Genomic DNA, 20,844 nt, shown 5'->3' with positions numbered 1-20,844 from the left:
GGCCACATTCAGTTGCCAAACGTTGTCGAACGATAATGATAGAAATGCCTTGAATAGAGCCAACAGATTGCTTGGTCTACATCCGAGAGGCATGGCCAGTTCTATTTTACAAGTGTCTGCTGGAACTTTCCAAAACGTTGAGTCCTGCACTCGTTTAGAGTGGTCCTGCCAATCAAAAGCTATTTATGGTCTCCTAGCAACAACAGTAAATAAAGAAAATGGCGGAAGACAAGGAAAGCGCAGGTATGAAATGGGCTTCAAAATCTATTTAAATAGTTGTTTTTTCGCTTTAACTTGTAGATACAGCTAGTTTGAGATACATTTGAAAGGTGGCACTAGTTTCAACTAACGACGGGCTTTTGATTTGTCTGTTGTATTTGCTGTTGTAGAGGCCATAGTATCGGAGGTCCACAAGAAGATCCGCGCTGCTTTTGATGTGTTTGACCACGAGTTCAACAAGACAGTGGATGTCAGGTGAGCAGAATGATATAGTCAGGCCCACTTAGACAGGCTTACAACAGACATGATACCAAATAGGCTTACAACACTGATTTAGGTTTATACAGTGTTGTATTATATGGTGGTGATGTTTTCACTCCGGTGCTGTGCTTCTGTCAAAGGGAGATAGGCACTATCATCCGCTCCCTAGGCTGCTTCCCTAACGAAGGGGAGCTACATGACGTCATAGCAGAGGTAAGGGCATCCTTTTGATCAGAGACATAATAACATAATAATAGTATACAGTATGTCATTTAGCAGATGCTTTTATCCAAAGCGGCTTACAGTCAACCGTGCATATGTACATGAACATAGAGAGGACAACAATGGGACATATTTAACTAAACAGGTATGGCTGGTTGTACTCTGTTTTCTCAAAGAATAAATGCAAAGGTAGAAGGGCGTTAGAAGCCAGGGGACAATCACGTAATGTAGAAGTAAAAAAAAAGGACCAACACTCACATATAGTAAATTCCCCAGAAATTTTGCTCCAATTCAGACCATAATATTTGTGAACAAACTCTTCCCCTAGATTGAGGAGGAGGAGCCAACAGGATACATCCGCTTTGAGAAGTTCCTCCCCACCATGACCAAGGTTCTAATGGAGCGCAAGTAAGAACATTGGAAAGAGGCATGCACAGAGTCTGCTGCATGGGGCTGTATCAGACAATGTAAGAACAAAGGAGAGAGAGCGGAAGAGGTAGAGAGACATACAATCAGTTGAAACACATTGATCTCAGATAGACAGAGACAAACTGGAGGATCTGACTGTACTTGACTTGTCTGGCTGTCTGGGTAGTTTCTAGGAATTCCTAGAACTGGTGCTGTAGGTTTTTCTGGAAACACTGCCTCTGTTGCTACCTGTAAGAACACTTAGCTTAGATCAGTGTCTACACTCTAAGAAAAAATGGTTCCAAAAGGGTCATTTGCTGTTCCCATAGGAGAACCCTTTTTGATTCCAGGTAGAACCATTTTGGGTTCCAGGTAGAACCATTTTGGGTTCCATGTAGAACCCTCAGTGGAAATGATTCTATATGGAACCAACAATGGTACTTTAAAGGGTTTTCCTATGGGGACAGCTGAATAACCATTTTAGGTTCTAGATAACACCTTTTTTTTAAGAGTTGTGGTAAATCGTGGGATGTTGTCAGGTGCGTGAATGAGGACCCAAAAGCGAATTAACAAAACAGAGTTTCTTTAATGACGAAACACACGTAGGCTCAGATGGACAGGCAGATTCCGACAGGACAGGACAAGGTTAGATGAACATGCAGATTCCGACAGGACAGGACAGGACAAGGTTGCAGCAAACACGACGATAGTCTGGTTCAGGCATGAGTAACACAAACGAGAATCCGACAAAGACAGAAGCAGAAACAGAGAGAGATATAGAGACCTAATCAGAGGGAAAAAGGGAACAGGTGGGAAAAGGGGTGAACGAGGTAGTTAGAGAAGACAAGGAACAGCTGGGGGAAAGAGGGGAAGAAAAGGTAACCTAATACGACCAGCAGAGGGAGACAGGGTGAAGAGTAAGAACAGGAACAGGACACAACATGACAATACATGACAGATGTTGGGTTAAGCGTGCAGAGATGAACACAGAGACAGGGAGGTTCTAGTCAGAAAACATGACTTTACTAGGCAACAAAATAAACATTACAAAATAACTTAAGTTTGGCTTGGTCCTTCTTCTCAGATTCGGTTCCATGCCTTTCTCTCTGTCTCCCTCGCAGTGTGCCACAGTGCTCCCTTTATGTGGCCTGCATGACTGTGTCACACCCTGACCTTAGTATTCTTTGTTTTCTTTGTTATTTTGGTTAGGTCAGGGTGGGACATGGGTGATGTATGTGTTTTCGCCTTGTCTAGGGGTTTTGTATGTTTATGGGGGTGTTTTCCTATCTAGGTGTTTTTGTACGTCTATGGTTGCCTAGATTGGTTCTCAATTAGAGGAGCTGTCTATCGTTGTCTCTGATTGTTAATAAGTATTCCCATTAAATATGGATTATCATCACGCTGCATCTTGGTCCTCCTCTCTTTCACCCAAAGATAATCGTTACAGACTGGTTGGCACTCTCCCCTAATTACCTCTAATTGGGGCCATCAGCGTCGGGGTGCCCAGCCCGTGTACTCCCAGCAGAGGGAGCCAATGTCGCGGAACGGACCTCCCCTCTATCACCAACCTCCGGGGTAGACTTCCGGGATACTGCACACCGCCCTCCCCCTTAGCCCTGACTGGGAGAGAGGTGTTCCCAGGGCTAGGTTTGCATCCCCCCGTGGTGAGGGTGTCCTCATTGCCGTGCTGTCCCCCCTACCTGTGGATGATAGAGAAAGAGAAACACTGTAATGACAGAAACCAGCAGGTGATGCGATCATTCGTGTCCTTACTGCTTGCCATCCACACAAGGGGGCATGGTCAGTAATCAGGGGGAAATTCCTCCCGAGGGGGTAATACTTAAAGGTGTCCAGCGCCCACTTCACGACGAGGCACTCCTTCTCGACAATCGAGTACTTCTCCCTCGGGAGGAGCTTCCTGCTGATATACATGATAGGGTGCTCCTCACCTTCCTGCTCTAAGGACAAGACGGCCCCTACCCCAGTTTCAGACGCGTCTGTCTGGACCAGGAGGTCTGTTGAGAAGCCCGGGGTGACGAGTACCGTGGGTGAACATAGCGTGTCCTTCAGGGCCTGGAATGCCGTCTCTGTGTCTTTCGTCCATCGCACCGTCTGGGGTAGGTGTGCCTTCGTTATGTCTGTGAGGGGAGAAGCTATTGCGGCAAAGTTAGGTACAAATCGACTGTAGTAGCCTGCTAACCCCAGGAACGACTTCACCTGCCTCTTGGTTGATTTTTCTGTTATTATTTTTTTATCCTGCCCAGATTCGATAGCCCAGGTACTCCACCTCGGCGTAGCCCAGGTTGCACTTGTGGGGGTTCGCGGTCAGCCCCGCATCCCTTAGCGCATCCACCGCGGCCTGTAACCTTACAGAGATGGGACTCCCAACTGTCACTGTGCACGATTATATAATCTAAATAAGCAGCAACGTACACACAGTGCATGAGTCGCTGAAAGCTCACTGGAGCCCTGTGGAGCCCGAAAGGAAGGACCCGGTAATGGTAGAGATGGAGATGGTCCAGGGAGAAGGTCCTTTGTCAGGTCCAGGGTGCTGGCCGTATCTTGCCTTCCCCAAGCGGTTGATCAGTTTGTCTACCTGGGGCATGGGGTAGGCGCTGAATTCACTGATCTCGTTCAGGCCCCGGAAGTTGTTGCAGAAGCGGACGGTTCCGTCTGGTTTTGGTACCAGCACCATAGGGCTAGACCACACACTGTGGGACTCCTCCAGTGCCCCCATCTCTATCATTGTCATCACTTTCCACTGGACCGCTGCCCTCCGGGATTTTGGTATCCAGAATGGCTGTTCACGCACTTTTTCTCCCGGACGTGTGTGGATATGATGTTCCACGAGATCCGTGCGGCTGGCACCTCGGAGAACATGGCCGTATTCCGCTGGACCAACTCTCGAAGCGCTTGCTGTTGTGTTGGGCTGAGGTCTTTCCCCATGGAAACTTCGAAAGAGGGCGGGTTCTGCTGTGGCTGGGTCCACATTGAGCACAGCGCCTCTCGTTCCTACCACTTCTTCAGTAGGTTCACATGGTAAAGCTGAAGGGGTTTTCTCCGCCCCGGTTGGCGGACCTTATAATTGATGTCTCCTACTCGCTCCACGATGTCGTAGGGCCTATGCCAAGTAGCCAGGAATTTGCTCTCCGTTGTGGGGATCAGCACCAAGACCTTCTCACCCGGGTGGAACTCTCGTTGTTGGGCCCCCTGGTTGTATACACGCTCCTGGGTACGTTGTGCCTGGGCCATGTGCTCCCTCACCACTGGCCAAATCACCGTCATCCTCTCCCTCATCTCCTCCATGTTTTCCACCACACTGCGAAGGGGGGTCGGTTGTTCCTCCCAGACCTCCTTCGCTAGGTCCAGCAGTCCGTGGGGCCGACGGCCATACAAGAGCTCAAAGGGGGAGAAGTGGACATTTGGGGTACCTCGCGCACGAGAACATCAGGTGGGGCAGCAGCTTGTCCCAGTGCCTCCTGTCTCTCTCGATGATCTTCTTCAGCATCTGCTTCCTGCGGAAGAATAATTGGAAGAGCTCCTTTTGTCTCCCCATTGTGCTTTACTACCTGATACAATAAATTATGCTTGATGTCGAAGTGGGGGTAGCGCCACTCAGTTACCCCGGGTAATAGCATGCCGTCCACCACAATCACCTGGCCCCTCGCGTTCTGGAGGTTGAGGTCTTCTAACTGGGCTGTCCCGAACTGGCCTGTGAGGATTCCTGTGTCGGTCGGTCCGTCGAGTGCCTCCACCTCCATAAAGTGGAGCCAGAGGTCCTCCTCGGACGACGGCTCGCTTCCCGGCGTTGGGTCATCTCCCTCCTCCTGGTCCGACTCGGGCCCGGTGGACACCTCTCGTGGCGGGGAGTGGATTGCGCAGATGACCATCCTTTTTCCTCTCCTGCCTACCTTGCGCACGCCTCCCCAGGTCCCTCCTCCACAGTGTCTGGAAGAGAGGGCAATCTCTAACGAGAATGGGCAAGGGCAGGTTAGGAACAGCCCCCACGTGCATCTGGCACTCCCCCCTTGGGGTGGTTAGCCGCACCGGCAATGTTGGGTACCTCTTCGTGTCCCATGTATACAGGACACTGATTTCTCCTCGCCCCCCGGTTCGTCTTTTCCCTCTCGTGTGAGCCACTGTGGTTGGGCCAGGGTCACCATGCTGCCAGAGTCCAGCAGAGCGCTGGTGTCGACGCCATCGATTCATACTGGAACCATCGGTGGGGCCGTCTCGGTGTGCGCCCAACAGGAGATGACACAACTCGCCATCCGGATTACCCCGGAGCTGGGGGATGCGGAGGGCATGGACTCCTCCCGGCCGGGGAAGCGCCATGCGATGTCTCCTGGCTTGCCGCGCTCATAGCAGCGCCTCTGATCTAGGTCCAGCAGTGGATGTCGTCATCGGTTCGGGTTGACCTCCCGCTTCGCAGCTTTGGCTGGTTCCGTACGGGCCGCCTTCTGCCCCTCGCCTCTGTGCTTTTCTTCCCCCTCCCTGCGTCCACTCTCTCCGCCCAGGCACCTTTCAGCAAGTCCTGGGTGTTCTGGTAGGTTTCCACCGCAGTCAGCAATTCCTACAGGCTCTGGGGGTTCGTCGCCTTCCTCATCTAGTAGGGCAGGGCCCGAAGGTGCTGAGGGCCAGAAGGTACCTTATTGATTGTCGGGAGGGACGGTACGTTGGTCAGTAGCCATCCCTTGGTCAGGCGCACCAGGTCGCTCATCTGAGCGCAGGGGAGATGGTGGAGTCAAAGGCCCAGTCATGGACCAGTTGTGCACGGCGTGCGAGGATGAATAACGGCTCAGAATCTCACGTTTGAGTCTCTCATAATTTGCTGCCTGGTCGGCGTTCAAGTCGAAGTAGGCCTTCTGGGCCTTCCCGGAGAGATAGGGTGCCAAAAGGCCACCCTTCCCTCTGTGCCGTCCTCTCGAAGGTGCACAAAAACGTCTCCAAGTCATCGTCCTCCATTTACTTAGCCAGAAACTTACTCATGAGCCATCCCACCCTTCAACTAGGCTACCTCCGTTACCAGTCTGTTTTGTTGGAGCTGCTCCTCCAGCGCTGGCTTCTGGAAAGCCTGTTGCTTCTGTTGGCTGAGTATAAACTGAGCCACCAGTTCCTCCATGGCAATCTCCGTACGCTCGACCCCACGGCACCCAAAGCTACTGAGGTGCCCGTATTCTCCACCAGGTGTGGTAAACCGTTGGGTGTTGGGTTGAGCGTGCCGAGATGAACACAGAGACAGGGAGGTTCTAGTCAGAAAACACAACTTTATTAGGCAACAAAATTACCATGACAACAAAATAACCTAGGTTTGTCACTTCTCAAATGTGGCTCCTCTCTCTCTCTCTGTCTCCCTCGCGGTGTGCCACGGTGCTCCCTTTATGTGGTCTGCACAGCTGGTTGGCATTCTCCCCTAATTATCTCTACTTGGGACCGTCAGCGCCGTGGTACCCAGACCGTGTACTCCCAGCACAGGGAGCCAACGTCGCGGCACGTACCTCCCCTCGATCACCAACCCACAGGGTAGACCTCCCGGATTACCACAGAGTGTAGGGGGCAACTAAATCCTACTCCAAATACAGACAGAGTAGGTGTGTCCAGAAGGAGGAGGTATAGCTAATATAAGAGGTAGTCGTAACTCCCTGATAAATCATGCATAATGACCCTAACCTGTTCCTGCCTGGTCTCAGTTATAGATAAAAACTCTGTTGGCAGCACCTTTTACAAACATACTATGATTGATATAGTTGACTTACTTGCTGTAATGTTCTGTATGCGATTGTATGTGTGTGTGTGTAAAAGGTGTGTGTGTTCTGTAACTTCTTATCTGTGTGTGTGTGTGTACTCTGCAGGTTCCGGCCCATCCCAGAGGACCTTATGCTCCAGGCCTTTGAGGTAATGGACTGTATAGGTTCTGTATGTAGAGTGTGTTGGTTATCTTGGATTAATTCCCTCTATTGCAGACTGTATAGATTATCTTTGATTAATTCCCTCTATTGAAGACTGTGTAGGTTATCTTGGATCAATCCTCTCTATTACAGACTGTATAGATAATATTTTGGTTTAATTCCCTCAATTGCAGACTGTATAGATAATATTGGGTTAATTCCCTCAATTGCAGACTGTATAGATCATCTTGTGTTAATTCCCTGCAGACTGTACAGTTGTGGCCAAAAGTTTTGAGAATGTTACAAATATTAATTTCCACAAAGTTTGCTGCTTCAGTGTCTTTAGATATTTTTTGTCAGATGTTACTATGGAATACTGAAGTATAATTACAAGCATTTCATAAGTGTCAAAGGCTTTTATTGACAATTACATGAAGTCAATATATGCAGTGTTGACCCTTCTTTTTCAAGTCCTCTGCAATCCTCCCTAGCATGCTGTCAATTAACTTCTGGGCAACATCCTGACTAATGGCAGCCCATTCTTGCATAATCAATGCTTGGAGTTTGTCAGACTTTGTGGGTTTTTGTTTGTCCACCCGCCTCTTGAGGATTGACCACAAGTTCTCAATGGGATTAAGGTCGGGGGAGTTTCCTGGCCATGGACCCAAAATATCGATGTTTTGTTCCCCGAGCCACTTAGTTATCACTTTTGCCTTATGGCAAGGTGCTCCATCATGCTGGAAAAGGCATTGTTTGTAACCAAACTGTTCCTGGATGGTTGGAAGAAGTTGCTCTCAGAGGATGTGTTGGTACCATTCTTTATTCATGGCTGTGTTCTTAGGCAAAATTGTGAGTGAGCCCACTCCCTTGGCTGAGAAGCAACCCCACACATGAATGGTCTCAGGATGCTTTACTGTTGACTGACAAGCTTTTTTCCAAATGCCCCAAACAATCGGAAAGGGGATTCATCAGAGAAAATGACTTTACCCCAGTCCATTCCCTGTACCTTTTTCAGAATATCAGCCTGTCCCTGATGTTTTTCCTGGAGAGAAGTGGCTTCTTTGCTGCCCTTCTTGACACCAGGCCATCCTCCAAAAGTCTTTGCCTCACTGTGCGTGCAGATGCACTCCACTGTGCTGCACTGTACTGGTGGGGCCCCGATCCCGCAGCTGAATCAACTTTAGGAGACGGTTCTGGCGCTTGCTGGACTTTCTTGGGTGCCCTGAAGCCTTCTACACAACAATTGAACCGCTCTCCTTGAAGTTCTTGATGATCTGATAAATGGTTGATTTAGGTGCAATCTTACTGGCAGCAATATCTTTGCCTTCAAAGCCTTTTTTTGTGCAAAGCAATGATGATGGCACGTGTTTCCTTGCAGGTAACCATGGTTGACAGAGGAAGAACAATGATTCCAAGCACCACCCTCCTTTTGAAGCTTCCAGTCTGTTATTCGAACTCAATCAGCATGAGTGATCTCCAGCCATGTCCTCATCAACACTCACACCTGTGTTAACGAGAGAATCACTGACATGATGTCAGCTGGTCTTTTTGTGGCAGGGCTGAAATGCAGTGGAAATGTTTTTGGGGGATTCAGTTAATTTGCATGGCAAAGAGGGACTTTGCAATTAATTGCAATTCATCTGATCACTCTTCATAACATTCTGGAGTATATGCAAATTGCCATCATACCAACTGAGGCAGCAGACTTCGTGAAAATTTATATTTGTGCCATTCTCAAAACTTTTGGCCACAACTGTATAGGTTACCTTGGGTTACCTCTATTGCAGCCTGTATAAGTAATCTTGGGTTAATGCAGACTGTATAGGATCATACCTTGGGTTCCCTCTATGATCGTCTTATTTGCTAAGAGGAAAAAACATCTCAAATTTGCAGGTTCTAGATAAGCAGAAAAAGGGACATTTGGAACTGGAGGAGCTCACAAAGTACATGACACAGGAAGGTAAGTTGAAAGCAACATAGAGCTCCTTACATAAAACCACAGAATCATTGGCCTGAAGTCACAAATATATCACATCTTGTCACTGTTTATTAACAGTTATGTGGGCTTTGTGTAAGGCAAGATGATATTACGCCCTCTAGTGGTCCAAGGTTTGGACAGACCGACACTGACAGATAACAATCCACTCTACAAGCATTATATGATTATATATCTCCCAGAACAGCAATACTGGGAGATATATAAAGTCTATTTTGACTTTAGTGTTCATTCTTACCAGTTTCCAGTGTGTTGGCTCCCTTGGACCTAGCATATGTACTTATGACTTATTAGTATGTAATGGATGCTCAGCTGGAGTGACATGCAGCATATAATGGTTCCTCAGAATCAACCTTGAGAAACCCTGCTAGGGGGTGGAAGTAGCCTCGAGGTTATAAAGGCAGTCTGGCAACTGCCATCAATACCTCAGGGGCCACCTACTGTTGTTCCCTTGAGCAAGGCACACCCTAAACTTCTCCAGGGGTGCTTCTCTGTGGTTGACCCTGTGTGTGTGTGTGTGTGTGTGTGTGTGTGTGTGTGTGTGTGTGTGTGTGTGTGTGTGTGTGTGTGTGTGTGTGTGTGTGTATGGAGTGTTTGGTGCTGTGTTAGCAAATGTTTTGGTTGTCTCTGTATAATGGATCGACAAAGATCTATTGTGGGTATGTGTCCCTCTCTGCAGGAGAGCCCTTCACCCAGGAAGAGATGGAGGAGATGTTGTCAGCTGCAATGGACCCTGACAAGAACCTCATCTTCTACAAAGACTTTGTTAGCATGATGACCGTGGATGACCCCAGATAGACTCTCAATCACACACACACAAACATATTCACATTCCTGCTGGGAGTAATGACAAATGTAACCGTTGTCTTGCGTAATTGCTATATTGTTATAGTCTAATACAGAATATAATGTGGTATTGTAAATGTTTGCAGTGTCATAAACATTTTTGGGCTTATCGCCAAATATTGTACATCTCCCACTGTTGTGCTAGAGGCCTGGCCAACTCCAGTCTTCAGGGGCCTTATTGTTGTCACACTTTTTCCCCAGCCCCAGCTGACACACCTGACTCCAATAATCGACTAATCATGATCTTCAGATAAAAATGCAATTAGTTTAAATCAGGTGTGTTTGCTAGGGATGGGGAGAAGTGTGACACCAATCAGGCCCCAGAAGACTGGAATTACCCAGGCCTGTAACTAGACCTGCATGGCCAGGCCTGTAACTAGACCTGCATGGCCAGGCCTGTAACTAGACCTGCATGGCCAGGCCTGTAACTAGACCTGCATGGCCAGGCCTGTAACTAGACCTGCATGGCCAGGCCTGTAACTAGACCTGCATGGCCAGGCCTGTAACTAGACCTGCATGGCCAGGCCTGTAACTAGACCTGCATGGCCAGGCCTGTAACTAGACCTGCGTGGCCAGGCCTGTAACTAGACCTGTGTGGCCAGGCCTGTAACTAGACCTGTGTGGCCAGGCCTGTAACTAGACCTGCGTGGCCAGGCCTGTAATTAGACCATGCACGGGTTTATTGCCAAATATTCTCCCTCTGTTGTGCTAGGCCATGCAGTGAAACCAGATGGCGCTGTGTATCCATAAACAACATGCAACACCACGCTATATAAATCACTGCAGCAATATGCTTTCATTCACGACACCATCAGCACCACACCACCTTATGTGCATAATCATCGGAATGTGAAGCACAGATGAATTGAATGAGGATATTCATGAAAAGAACACAAATTAAATTGTTGTGTTCTGAGTAAAACCTCTCCAAGGAGTGGTTAAATAGCTTATTGCATAGACAAACCTTGTTTCTGTGGTGGTGGTGATGATGACGATGATGATGATCCAATTTTATTTGTCACACTCGCTGAATACAACAGGTGTCGAGTTAACTGTGAAATGCTTACTTTAAGAGCCCTTTCCCAACAATGCCAAGTTAAAAAGTATGAAAAGATGAGCAAAATAATATAGATATATACAGTACCAGTCTCTAGTTTGGACACACCTACTCATTCAATGTTTTTCTTTATTTTTACTATTTGGTGCAGCGGTCTAAGGCACTGCATCTCAGTGTTAGAGGCATCACTACAGACACCCTGGTTTGAATCCAGGCTGTATCACAACTGGCCGTGATTGGGAGTCCCATAGGGCGGCGCACAATTGGCCCAGCGCCGTCCGGGTTTGGCCGGTGTAGGCCGTCATTGTAAATAAGAATTTGTTATTAACTGACTTGCCTAGTTAAATAAAAGTTAAATATATATATATATATATTTTAAACTATGAAATAAGTAACCAAAAAAGTGTTTAACAAATCAAAATATATTTTCTATTTTAGATTCTTCAAAGTAGCCACCCTGTGCCTTGATGACAGCTTGGCACACTCTTGGCATTCTCTCAACCAGCTTCACCTAGAATGATTTTCCAACAATATTGGGAGGAGTTCCCACATATGCTGAGCACTTGTAGGCTGCTTTTCCTTCACTCTGCGGTCCAACTCATCCCAAATCATCTCAATTGGGTTGAGGTCAGGTGATTGTGGAGGCCAAGTCATCTGATACAGCACTCAATCCCTCTCCTTCTTGGTCAAATAGCCCTTAGCCTGGAGGTGTGTTGGGTCATTGTCCTGTTGATAAACAAATGATATTCCCACTAAGTGCAAACCAGATGGGATGGCATATCGCTGTAGAATGCTGTGGTAGCCGTGCTGGTTAAGTGTGCCTTGAATTCTAAATTAATCACTGACAGTGTCACCAACAAAGCCCCCAACACCATCACACCTCCTCCTCCATGCTTCACGGTGGGAACCACACATGCAGAGATCATCCGTTCACCTACTCTTTGTCTCACAAAGACATGGTGGTTGGAACCAAAAATCTAAAATTTGGACTAATCAGACCAAAGGACAGATCTCCACTGGTCTAATGTCCATTGCTCGTGTTTCTTGGCCCAAGCAAGTCTCTTCTTCTTATTGGTGTCCTTTAGTAGTGGTTTCTTTGCAACAATTCGACCATGATGACCTGATTCATGCAGTCTCCTCTGAACAGTGGATGTTGAGATGTGTCTGTTACTTGAACTCTGTGAAGCATTTATTTGGACTGCAATTTCTGAGGCTGGTAACTCTAATGAACTTATCCTCTGCAGCAGAGGTAACTCTGGGTCTTCCTTTCATGTGGCGCTCCTCTTGAGAGCCAGTTTCATCATAGCACCTGATGGTTTTTGAGACTGCACTTTTTCCATATTGAACAGTCTATTACTTGGGTGACTGGAGTCTTTGAAAATGTTTAGGGCCTTCTTCTGACACTGTCTGGTATATAGGTCCTGGATGTCAGGAAGCTTGGCCCCAGTGATGTACTGGGCACTACGCACTACCCTCTGTAGCGCCTTGCGGTCAGATACCAAGCAGTTGCCGTGATGCAGCCAGTGAAGATGCTCTCAATGGTGCAGCTGTATAACTTTTTGAGGGTCTGAGTGCCCATGCCAAATCTTTTCAGCCTCCTGAGGGGGGAAGAGGTGTTGTTGTGCCCTCTTCACGACTGTGTTGGTGTGTTTGGACCATGACAGGTCCTTTGTGATGTGGACACTGAGGAACTTGAAGCTCTCGACCCACTCCACTACAGCCACATCGATGTGAATCGGGGTGTGCTCGGCCCTCCTTTTCCTGTAGTCCACAATGAGTTCCTTTGTCTTGCTGACGTTGAGGGACCGGTTGTTGTCCTGGCACCACATTGCCAGATCTCTGACCTCCCTGTAGGGTGTCTCATCATCCTGAGGGGCCCCTGTGTTGAGCATCAGCGTGGCGGATGTGTTGTTGCCTACCCTCTCCACCATGGGGCTGCCCGTCAAGGAATTCCAGGATCCAGTTGCAGAGGGAGGTGTTTAATCCCAGGGTCCTTAGTTTAGTGATGAGCTTGGAGGGCACTATGGTGTTAAACACTGAGCTGTAGTCAATGAACAGCATACTCACGTAGGTATTCCTTTTGTCCAGGTGGGAAAGGCCAGTGTGGAATGCAATAGAGATTGTGTCATCTGTGGCTGTGTTGGGGCGGTATGCGATTTGGATTGGGTCCATGGTGTCTGGGATGATGGTGTTGTTGTGAGCCATGACCAGCCTTTCAAAGCATTTCATGGCTACAGATGTGCTACGGGTCAATAGTCAGGTTACCTTGGCATTCTTTTTTTTATTTTTTATTTTTTTAAATTGTACCCCTTTTTCTCCCCAATTTCGTGGTATCCAATTGTTGTAGTAGCATACAACTCCCGTACGGGCTCGGGAGAGACGAAGGTTGAATGTCATGCGTCCTCCGATACACAACCCAACCAGCCGTACTGCTTCTTAACACAGCGCGCATCCAACCCGCACCAATGTGTCGGAGGCTACACCGTGCACCTGGCAACCTTGGCTTAGTGATGAGTTTAGTGATGAGCTTGGAGGGCACTATGGTGTTAAACACTGAGCTGTAGTCAATGAACAGCATACTCACGTAGGTATTCCTTTTGTCCAGGTGGGAAAGGCCAGTGTGGAATGCAATAGAGATTGTGTCATCTGTGGCTGTGTTGGGGCGGTATGCGATTTGGATTGGGTCCATGGTGTCTGGGATGATGGTGTTGTTGTGAGCCATGACCAGCCTTTCAAAGCATTTCATGGCTACAGATGTGCTACGGGTCAATAGTCAGGTTACCTTGGCATTCTTTTTTTTATTTTTTATTTTTTTAAATTGTACCCCTTTTTCTCCCCAATTTCGTGGTATCCAATTGTTGTAGTAGCATACAACTCCCGTACGGGCTCGGGAGAGACGAAGGTTGAATGTCATGCGTCCTCCGATACACAACCCAACCAGCCGTACTGCTTCTTAACACAGCGCGCATCCAACCCGCACCAATGTGTCGGAGGCTACACCGTGCACCTGGCAACCTTGGCTAGCGCGCACTGCGCCCGGCCCGCCACAGGAGTCGCTGGTGCGCGATGAGACAAGGAGATCCCTACCGACCAATCCCTCCCTAACCCGGACGACGCTAGGCCAATTGTGCGTCGCCTCCCCGTCGCGGCCGGTTACGACAGAGCCTGGGTGCGAACCCAGGGACTCTGATGTGACAGCTGGCGCCCTCTGATGTGACAGTACAGCGCCCTTAACCACTGCGCCACCCGGGAGGCCACCTTGGCATTCTTGGGCACAGGGACTATGATGGTCTGCTTGGAACACAGTTATTACAAACTCGGTCAGGGAGAGGTTGAAAATGTCGACGAAGACACTTGCCAGCTGGTCAGCGCATGCTCTGAGTACGTGTCCTTGTAATCCATCTGGCCCTGCAGCCTTGTGAATGTTAAACGGTTTAAAGGTCTTACTCACATCAGCTACGGAGAGCGTGACCACACAGTCGTCCGGAACAGCTGGTGCATGCATGGTTCAGTGTTAATTGCCTCAAATTGAGCATAGAAGGTATTTAGCTCGTCTGGTAGGCTTGCGTCACTGGACAGCTCGCAGGTGGGTTTCCCTTTGTAATCTGGGATAGTTTGCTAACTCTGCCACCTCCAATTTTTTTAAATTTTTTTAATGTTTTTATTTTACCTTTATTTAACCAGGTAGGCAAGTTGAGAACAAGTTCTCATTTACAATTGCGACCTGGCCAAGATAAAGCAAAGCGGTTCGACACATACAACAACACAGAGTTACACATGGAGTAAAACAAACATACAGTCAATGATACAGTATAAACAAGTCTATATACGATGTGAGTAAATTAGGTGAGATAAGGGAGGGAAAGGCAAAAAAGGCCATCGTGGCAAAGTAAATACAATATAGCAAGTAAAACCTGGAATGGTAGATTTGCAGTGGAAGAATGTGCAAAGTAGAGAGAAATAATAGGGTTCAAAGGAGCAAAATAAATAAATACAGTAGGGAAAGAGGTAGTTGTTTGGGCTAAATTATAGATGGGCTATGTACAGGTGCAGTAATATGTGAGCTGCTCTGACAGCTGGTGCTTAAAGCTAGTGAGGGAGATAAGTGTTTCCAGTTTCAGAGATGTTTGTAGTTCGTTCCAGTCATTGGCAGCAGAGAACTGGAAGGAGAGGCGGCCAAAGGAAGAATTGGTTTTGGGGGTGACCAGAGAGATATACCTGCTGGAGTGCGTGCTACAGGTGGGTGCTGCTATGGTGACCAGCGAGCTGAGATAAGGGGGGGACTTTACCTAGCAGGGTCTTGGCGTTTGGCGACCAGAATGAAGCGAGGGCCAGCCAACGAGAGCGTACAGGTCGCAATGGTGGGTAGTATATGGGGCTTTGGTGACAAAACGGATGGCACTGTGATAGACTGCATCCAATTTATTGAGTAGGGTATTGGAGGCTATTTTGTAAATGACGTCGCCGAAGTCGAGGATCGGTAGGATGGTCAGTTTTACAAGGGTATGTTTGGCAGCATGAGTGAAGGATGCTTTGTTGCGAAATAGGAAGCCAATTCTAGATTTAACTTTGGATTGGAGATGTTTGATGTGAGTCTGGAAGGAGAGTTTACAGTCTAACCAGACACCTAGGTATAAAATGAGCATCAGAGCCGGTGTAGTAGGATTCGATCTTGGTCCTGTATTGCCACATTGCCTGTTTGATGGTTTGTCTGAGGGTGTAGCGGGATTTCTTATAAGCGTACGGATTAGTGTCCCACTCCTTGAAAAGGGCCGCTGTAGCCTTTTGCTCAGTGCAGATGTTGCCTATGACTTCTGGTTGGGATATGTACGTACGGTCACTGTGGGGAAGACGTCGTCGATGCACTTATTAATGACACCGGTAATCGATGTGGTAAATTCCACAATGCCATAGGATGAAACCCGGAACATATTCCAACCTGTGCTAACGAAACAGTCAAGTAGCTTAGCATCCACTTAATCGGACCACTTCCATATTGAGCACTTGACTGGTACTTCCTGTTTGAGTTTTTGCTTGTAAACAGGACTTAGGAGGATAGAGTTATGGTCAGATTTTTTTTCAAGTGGGGGGCGAGGGAGAGCTTTTTATGTGTCTCAGTGTGTGGAGTAAAGGTGATATACAGTTTTTTCTCCTATAGTTGCACAGGTGACATGCTGGTAGAAATTCTGTTCAACGGATGATGATGATGATGATGATGAGTATTTATGAATTATGTTACTGATTAGGCCTAAACCTTTTTGATCCAACTGAACATACCACCTCTGCACCAGATACTTTTAATGCAATCTTGCAACCATAACCATCGTCAGCTGTAGGCCTACTACATCCCTCTCTAGTCATCATTTACTCCCTCCAAAAGTTAACATAGGACAAATGAGCTGGCACGTGTCAGTCAACAAAGCATTGATTCACTATTGGTCCGCCAGCGAGGAAGGGGCAGAGAGCACCCTCCCCCAGCCAGATGTGCGCAAGCATCTATCTATCTCCAGTCGGCACCTCTGGCTTCAGATGAGCCTCCTGCAGGCAGGCACACGGACAGCCAGAGGAATACCACAGCTGTGCCTCTGCCTCTGACTCTACCGCGCTGCAGACGCGCGTCCCCACTGTCTACGCTGAGCCTGTGCAGCAGCGGCAGCATTCACTCTGCTACCGCCCTGCTTGTTGTATTTCGTCGCTCCCAGAAAGAGAAACCCGTCTGTACCCCACTCATACAGGCGGACCTGTTCACATTTTCACTGTGGATTTTACATCTTTACAGGAGACTGTGGATTGGAACTAATTATTGCGCGTATTGGATACATTTGAGCGGAATCACTGTTAGGTTATTGTTTTTCAAGGTTGGAGACCGTATGCTATATTGATATCTAATCTGCGTGATATTGGTTAATGATTGAGAAGCACGCGGAGGGGCGTGGAATTCATTGACTTCGATTTTGTCTCCTTGTGTGTAAAACAACCGAGATATTTTCTCCCCACTCCTCCCTTCCCTCACCTTCAGCATGACTTCTCTGTCTGGGACCAAAGAGAGGTCTGTGACCAGCAGGAGCAGAAAATACGGGGTTAGTAGCCTAGTCTATTTTTCTACTTTATGTGGAGTGGATGATTACATCAGTAACACTAGCAACAACAGTGAAAAGTGTAGCAGAGCTCTCGTTTATTCCATCAGAGCAGTAGGGGTATGCCATAATGTTTGCTACAGGTTTGAATGCCGTTGGCAATTCATTAGGCTACTGCGGCGAAGCGGGTAGTCTAGCTAGGGAACGCAACAGTAAACAGATAGATAGATCACACTCACCTTTAGTTTTTGTAGGCTAATGCTTTTAGACATTTTTGTTCAAACTGTTTGTTTCCTACGTGGGTTTTTGCATCTCTGCCATTTAGCCAATAAAGTATTATACCATGGACCGAGTTGTGCTTCTAGTGAGTTATTGTTTGTCTCCTCAATTTAAATCAAATGTTACCTTAAAGGTAGGATTGTCTTTATGGTGCTCCCCACAGATTACCGACACCTCTCCGACAAAATCAGCCTCCTTCTCCCCGGAGACATGGTACAGAAAGGCCTATGAGGAGTCCCGGACCAGCAGCAGACCCGCTCCAGAGGGAGTTGGCTCCATGCCTAGCTCCACAGGCACCCCCTCCCCAGGATCTGGCACCTCTTCCCCGGGCTCTTTCTCTGGTTCCCCCGGGACCATATCCCCAGGGATCGGGACCTGTTCTCCCGGGTCTCTGGGTGGATCGCCAGGTTTCGGTACAGGTTCGCCCGGCTCTGGCAGCGGGAGTTCCCCTGGTTCTGAGAGAGAGAGGGGGATATGGTGTGAGAACTGCAACGCCCGGCTGACAGAGCTGAAGAGGCAGGCGCTGAAGCTGCTGATTCCCGGCCCCTACTCCAGCAAGGTAAGCCGAGTTAGATGCACTGCTGCCCGGCTATAGCAGCCTCTGAATCTGGCGACGGGCGACCCATAGGCATCATACGGGCGACCCATAGGCATCATACGGGCGACCCATAGGCAAAGACCATAAGACATCACTATGGTGTAAGACAGGGTTTCCAAAACTTGGGCCTTGCCCGAGGGGCCGAGTTTGGGAAACCTGGTGTACTATTCTATTCTGTGTCCATCTGAAGGAGGCATGAAACGAGAAGTGAGTTGGATAATGGTATAGTCATAGATCTAACTGTAGGCATACTTTTCTGTTTGGCTGTGTTGTGCCTGGGCTGAAGAGCCAGAGAGGCTGCCCATGGGGAAAAGCTCAGCTCAGAGGCAAACAGCCTTGTCCCTGTTGCTCGTTCAATAGCTGGCATTATGCCAAAAAAACGATTTTATGATGATGTACATACAATTCAATCAGCTGTTTCTAAAGTTTAAATCCATCAGTAGCATTTGCTTCATTACACATTGTTGTGGATAGGGATTAATAAAGGCCTGGTGGATTATTGCCATTCTAGTTGTTTTCTGTTTCCATGGATGGGTTATTTTCTGTTGATAGAACCCTTTGGCCACACATTCTTTCCTTCTGAATCCAGATAAATGAACGCCATGGCTTTTAATATACTGTATGAGGTGCATACATCATCTTTCTAGTGTGTGTGTGTGTGTGTGTGTGTCTGCGCTCGTGCGTAAAGAAGGTTCTCTCGCTGTAAAGCGCAATGGGCCTTTACACTTGATTGTGTGATTTTTTTTGTTCCTTTTCTTTTGTTTTTGTTGTTGAGCATATTGGGGATTTCAGGCGGCCTTGCCAAGTTCTGTGCATTGCCAAGAGTCTAGGCCCTAAAGAGTGATGAATGCAGCCCCTTGGGGAGGGAGTTATTGGGTAACAAATAACAGCATTCTGCCCGGCACAGCACACATACTGTAAACCCAGAGTGAACAGAGGACATGCGTCATGACCCTGACTGCTGTGAAAAGCCCGCAGGGGGAGGGGAAGTAGTGGTGGGATGATCCCAATTAAAACCAATAAAAATGAGATCAGGTTCAACTCCCATGGTGCGTAATTGTCCCATTCATAAATGGGTATATTCTAAGTGGATGCAGAGCACTCATAAACTCAACTTTTCTCTGGACCATCTCCCCATTCCAGCCTATCCTAACCTTCATGGTCTGAACATAAAAGTTGAAATGTTTTTACCCTGATATTTGAGAACGAGCGTGGTTGTTGAATTATTATTATTATTTTATTTAACTAGGCAAGTCAGTTAAGAAAAAAATATTATTTTACATTGATAGCCTACCAGGGAACAGTGGGTTAACTGCCTTGTTCAGGGGCAGAACCACAGATGTTTACCTTGTCAGCTCGGGGATTCAATCCAGCCAAATTTCGCTTATTGGCCCAACGCTCTAACCACTAGGCTACCTGCCGCCTCATAGTCTGCCATTCCAGGTGGTTGTATCTACAGTTATCTCTACCTGTCTGATGGCAAGAGATCCAGGCTGGGTGTATCTACAGAAGGCCCTACCTGTCTGATGGCAAGAGATCCAGGCTGGTTGTATCTACAGAAGGCCCTACCTGTCTGATGGCAAGAGATCCAGGCTGGTTGTATCTACAGAAGGCCCTACCTGTCTGATGGCAAGAGATCCAGGCTGGTTGTATCTACAGAAGGCCCTACCTGTCTGATGGCAAGAGATCCAGGCTGGTTGTATCTACAGAAGGCCCTACCTGTCTGATGGCAATAGAGGAGGTCACTGTGAGAGGTGCTTGTTTACCGTAGTCACTGCGGTCAGTGCACAGATGATGAGTTAGTGGTAGGCCAATAGAGCAGTCCCCAGCGTGGACACAAGTGGTGCACCAGACAGCTGGAGCCTATGGAGATCAGGAGCTCACCGATCAGGACAGACAACCAAGTGTTAACAGATTTCTATTACAATCATAGTGGAACTGGGAGAAACCATCATGTTTGGGACAATTTCATCACCTATACAAAACCCCCCTATCCAACATCTGAATCTGGACTAGGACAATTCATTGTTTTATTGAGTTATTTAGTAGAAATGGTACAGGATGTTGGTATGGTCCCCTGGAAGCTGCATGGTATTAAAGAGGGTGGGAGAATATCAGTGTTTAGTCCTGTGTGCATGTTTGTGTATGGGTTCAGATAGAGTTGACCTCTTTCTCAGCCTCCATTACATAGTGGTAATTGGCAAGCTTGTCAGTATATAGTATTATAGTAGATTATAGGGTGAATGTTTGGCACTCTCCCGGGGAATTACACTTAGCAGGTAAAGTCTTTCACATAGAATGAGAATAGGACTGACATTACAAACTTTTCCTGGGCAGCCAGGAAGTAGGGGTGCTGAGGGTGCTGCAGCACCCCTGAAAAATCACAATTAAAAAATGATTCAAATATTATTTTTTCCTTTTTTTTTAATCATCAAAATGACTGCTCTTCCAATGATAATTATGATGGTGATGATAAGCATCAACTGTTTTAAATGGCCCACTCGATATGCAAAGCCACTTGATGTAGATTGGGAGCTGGGGTGCTGCCAGCGCTGGCGCTGCAGATGGATCTATCGGTCCACTAATACAGGACTATTAAAGGCACTAGGCAGTTATATTGATGATTTGTGTAAAGGGACGTTGGTAGACTTTATTTGCTGGTTGAGCTCTCTGGCTCGGAACTTTCTGTTCTTATCAGGAACAAGATGCATAACTAGAATGGTTTGAAATCATTCATTCTCATCATTGGGACAAAGTGTTCTGTTATTATTGATTGGGCCTTGCGATAGACTACCATCCTCTCCAGGGGGTGTACTTGTACATACATCTGCCTCACGCAACAGAAACAGAAGATAGGCTGCTGCCCTATGAACTGTTCTGGCTCAGACGAGGCTATTATGGGGAGAGAGGGAGGTTGACCTGAGGGTTGTTGTTTGGGCAAATCTGTGTTGTTCTGACAAGAACAGGACTGGTAGATGCTAAGTCTCTCGGAG

The 20,844-nt window shown here is 47.5% G+C and overlaps 2 protein-coding genes across 3 annotated transcripts in view; both read left to right on the top strand.

The window, feature by feature from the left end:
• The first annotated feature begins 34 nt into the window (after positions 1-34).
• Positions 35-9,957, top strand: efcab2 (EF-hand calcium binding domain 2). The gene is made up of 7 exons (XM_021574682.2): positions 35-243; positions 390-474; positions 621-693; positions 1,031-1,110; positions 6,963-7,005; positions 8,892-8,958; positions 9,674-9,957. The coding sequence occupies exons 1-7, from the start codon at positions 219-221 to the stop codon at positions 9,790-9,792; spliced, it is 492 nt and encodes a 163-aa protein (XP_021430357.1). The 5' UTR covers positions 35-218; the 3' UTR covers positions 9,793-9,957.
• Positions 9,958-16,043: 6,086 nt separating this feature from the next.
• The window catches only part of kif26ba (kinesin family member 26Ba), a 216,614-nt gene continuing 211,813 nt past the window's right edge, over positions 16,044-20,844 (top strand). For both annotated transcript variants that reach the window (XM_036955054.1, XM_036955053.1), the window contains exons 1-2: positions 16,044-16,977; positions 17,417-17,812. In XM_036955054.1, the coding sequence (XP_036810949.1) occupies positions 16,918-16,977; positions 17,417-17,812 (456 nt within the window). In that variant the 5' untranslated portion in view covers positions 16,044-16,917. The remainder of the gene's footprint in view (positions 16,978-17,416; positions 17,813-20,844) is intronic.

Source organism: Oncorhynchus mykiss, chromosome 19, assembly GCF_013265735.2.
Source record: "Oncorhynchus mykiss isolate Arlee chromosome 19, USDA_OmykA_1.1, whole genome shotgun sequence".
Lineage (NCBI taxonomy): Eukaryota > Metazoa > Chordata > Actinopteri > Salmoniformes > Salmonidae > Oncorhynchus > Oncorhynchus mykiss.
The sequence above is the reverse complement of the archived record's forward strand: the minus strand, read 5'-3'. Positions and strand labels throughout refer to the sequence as shown.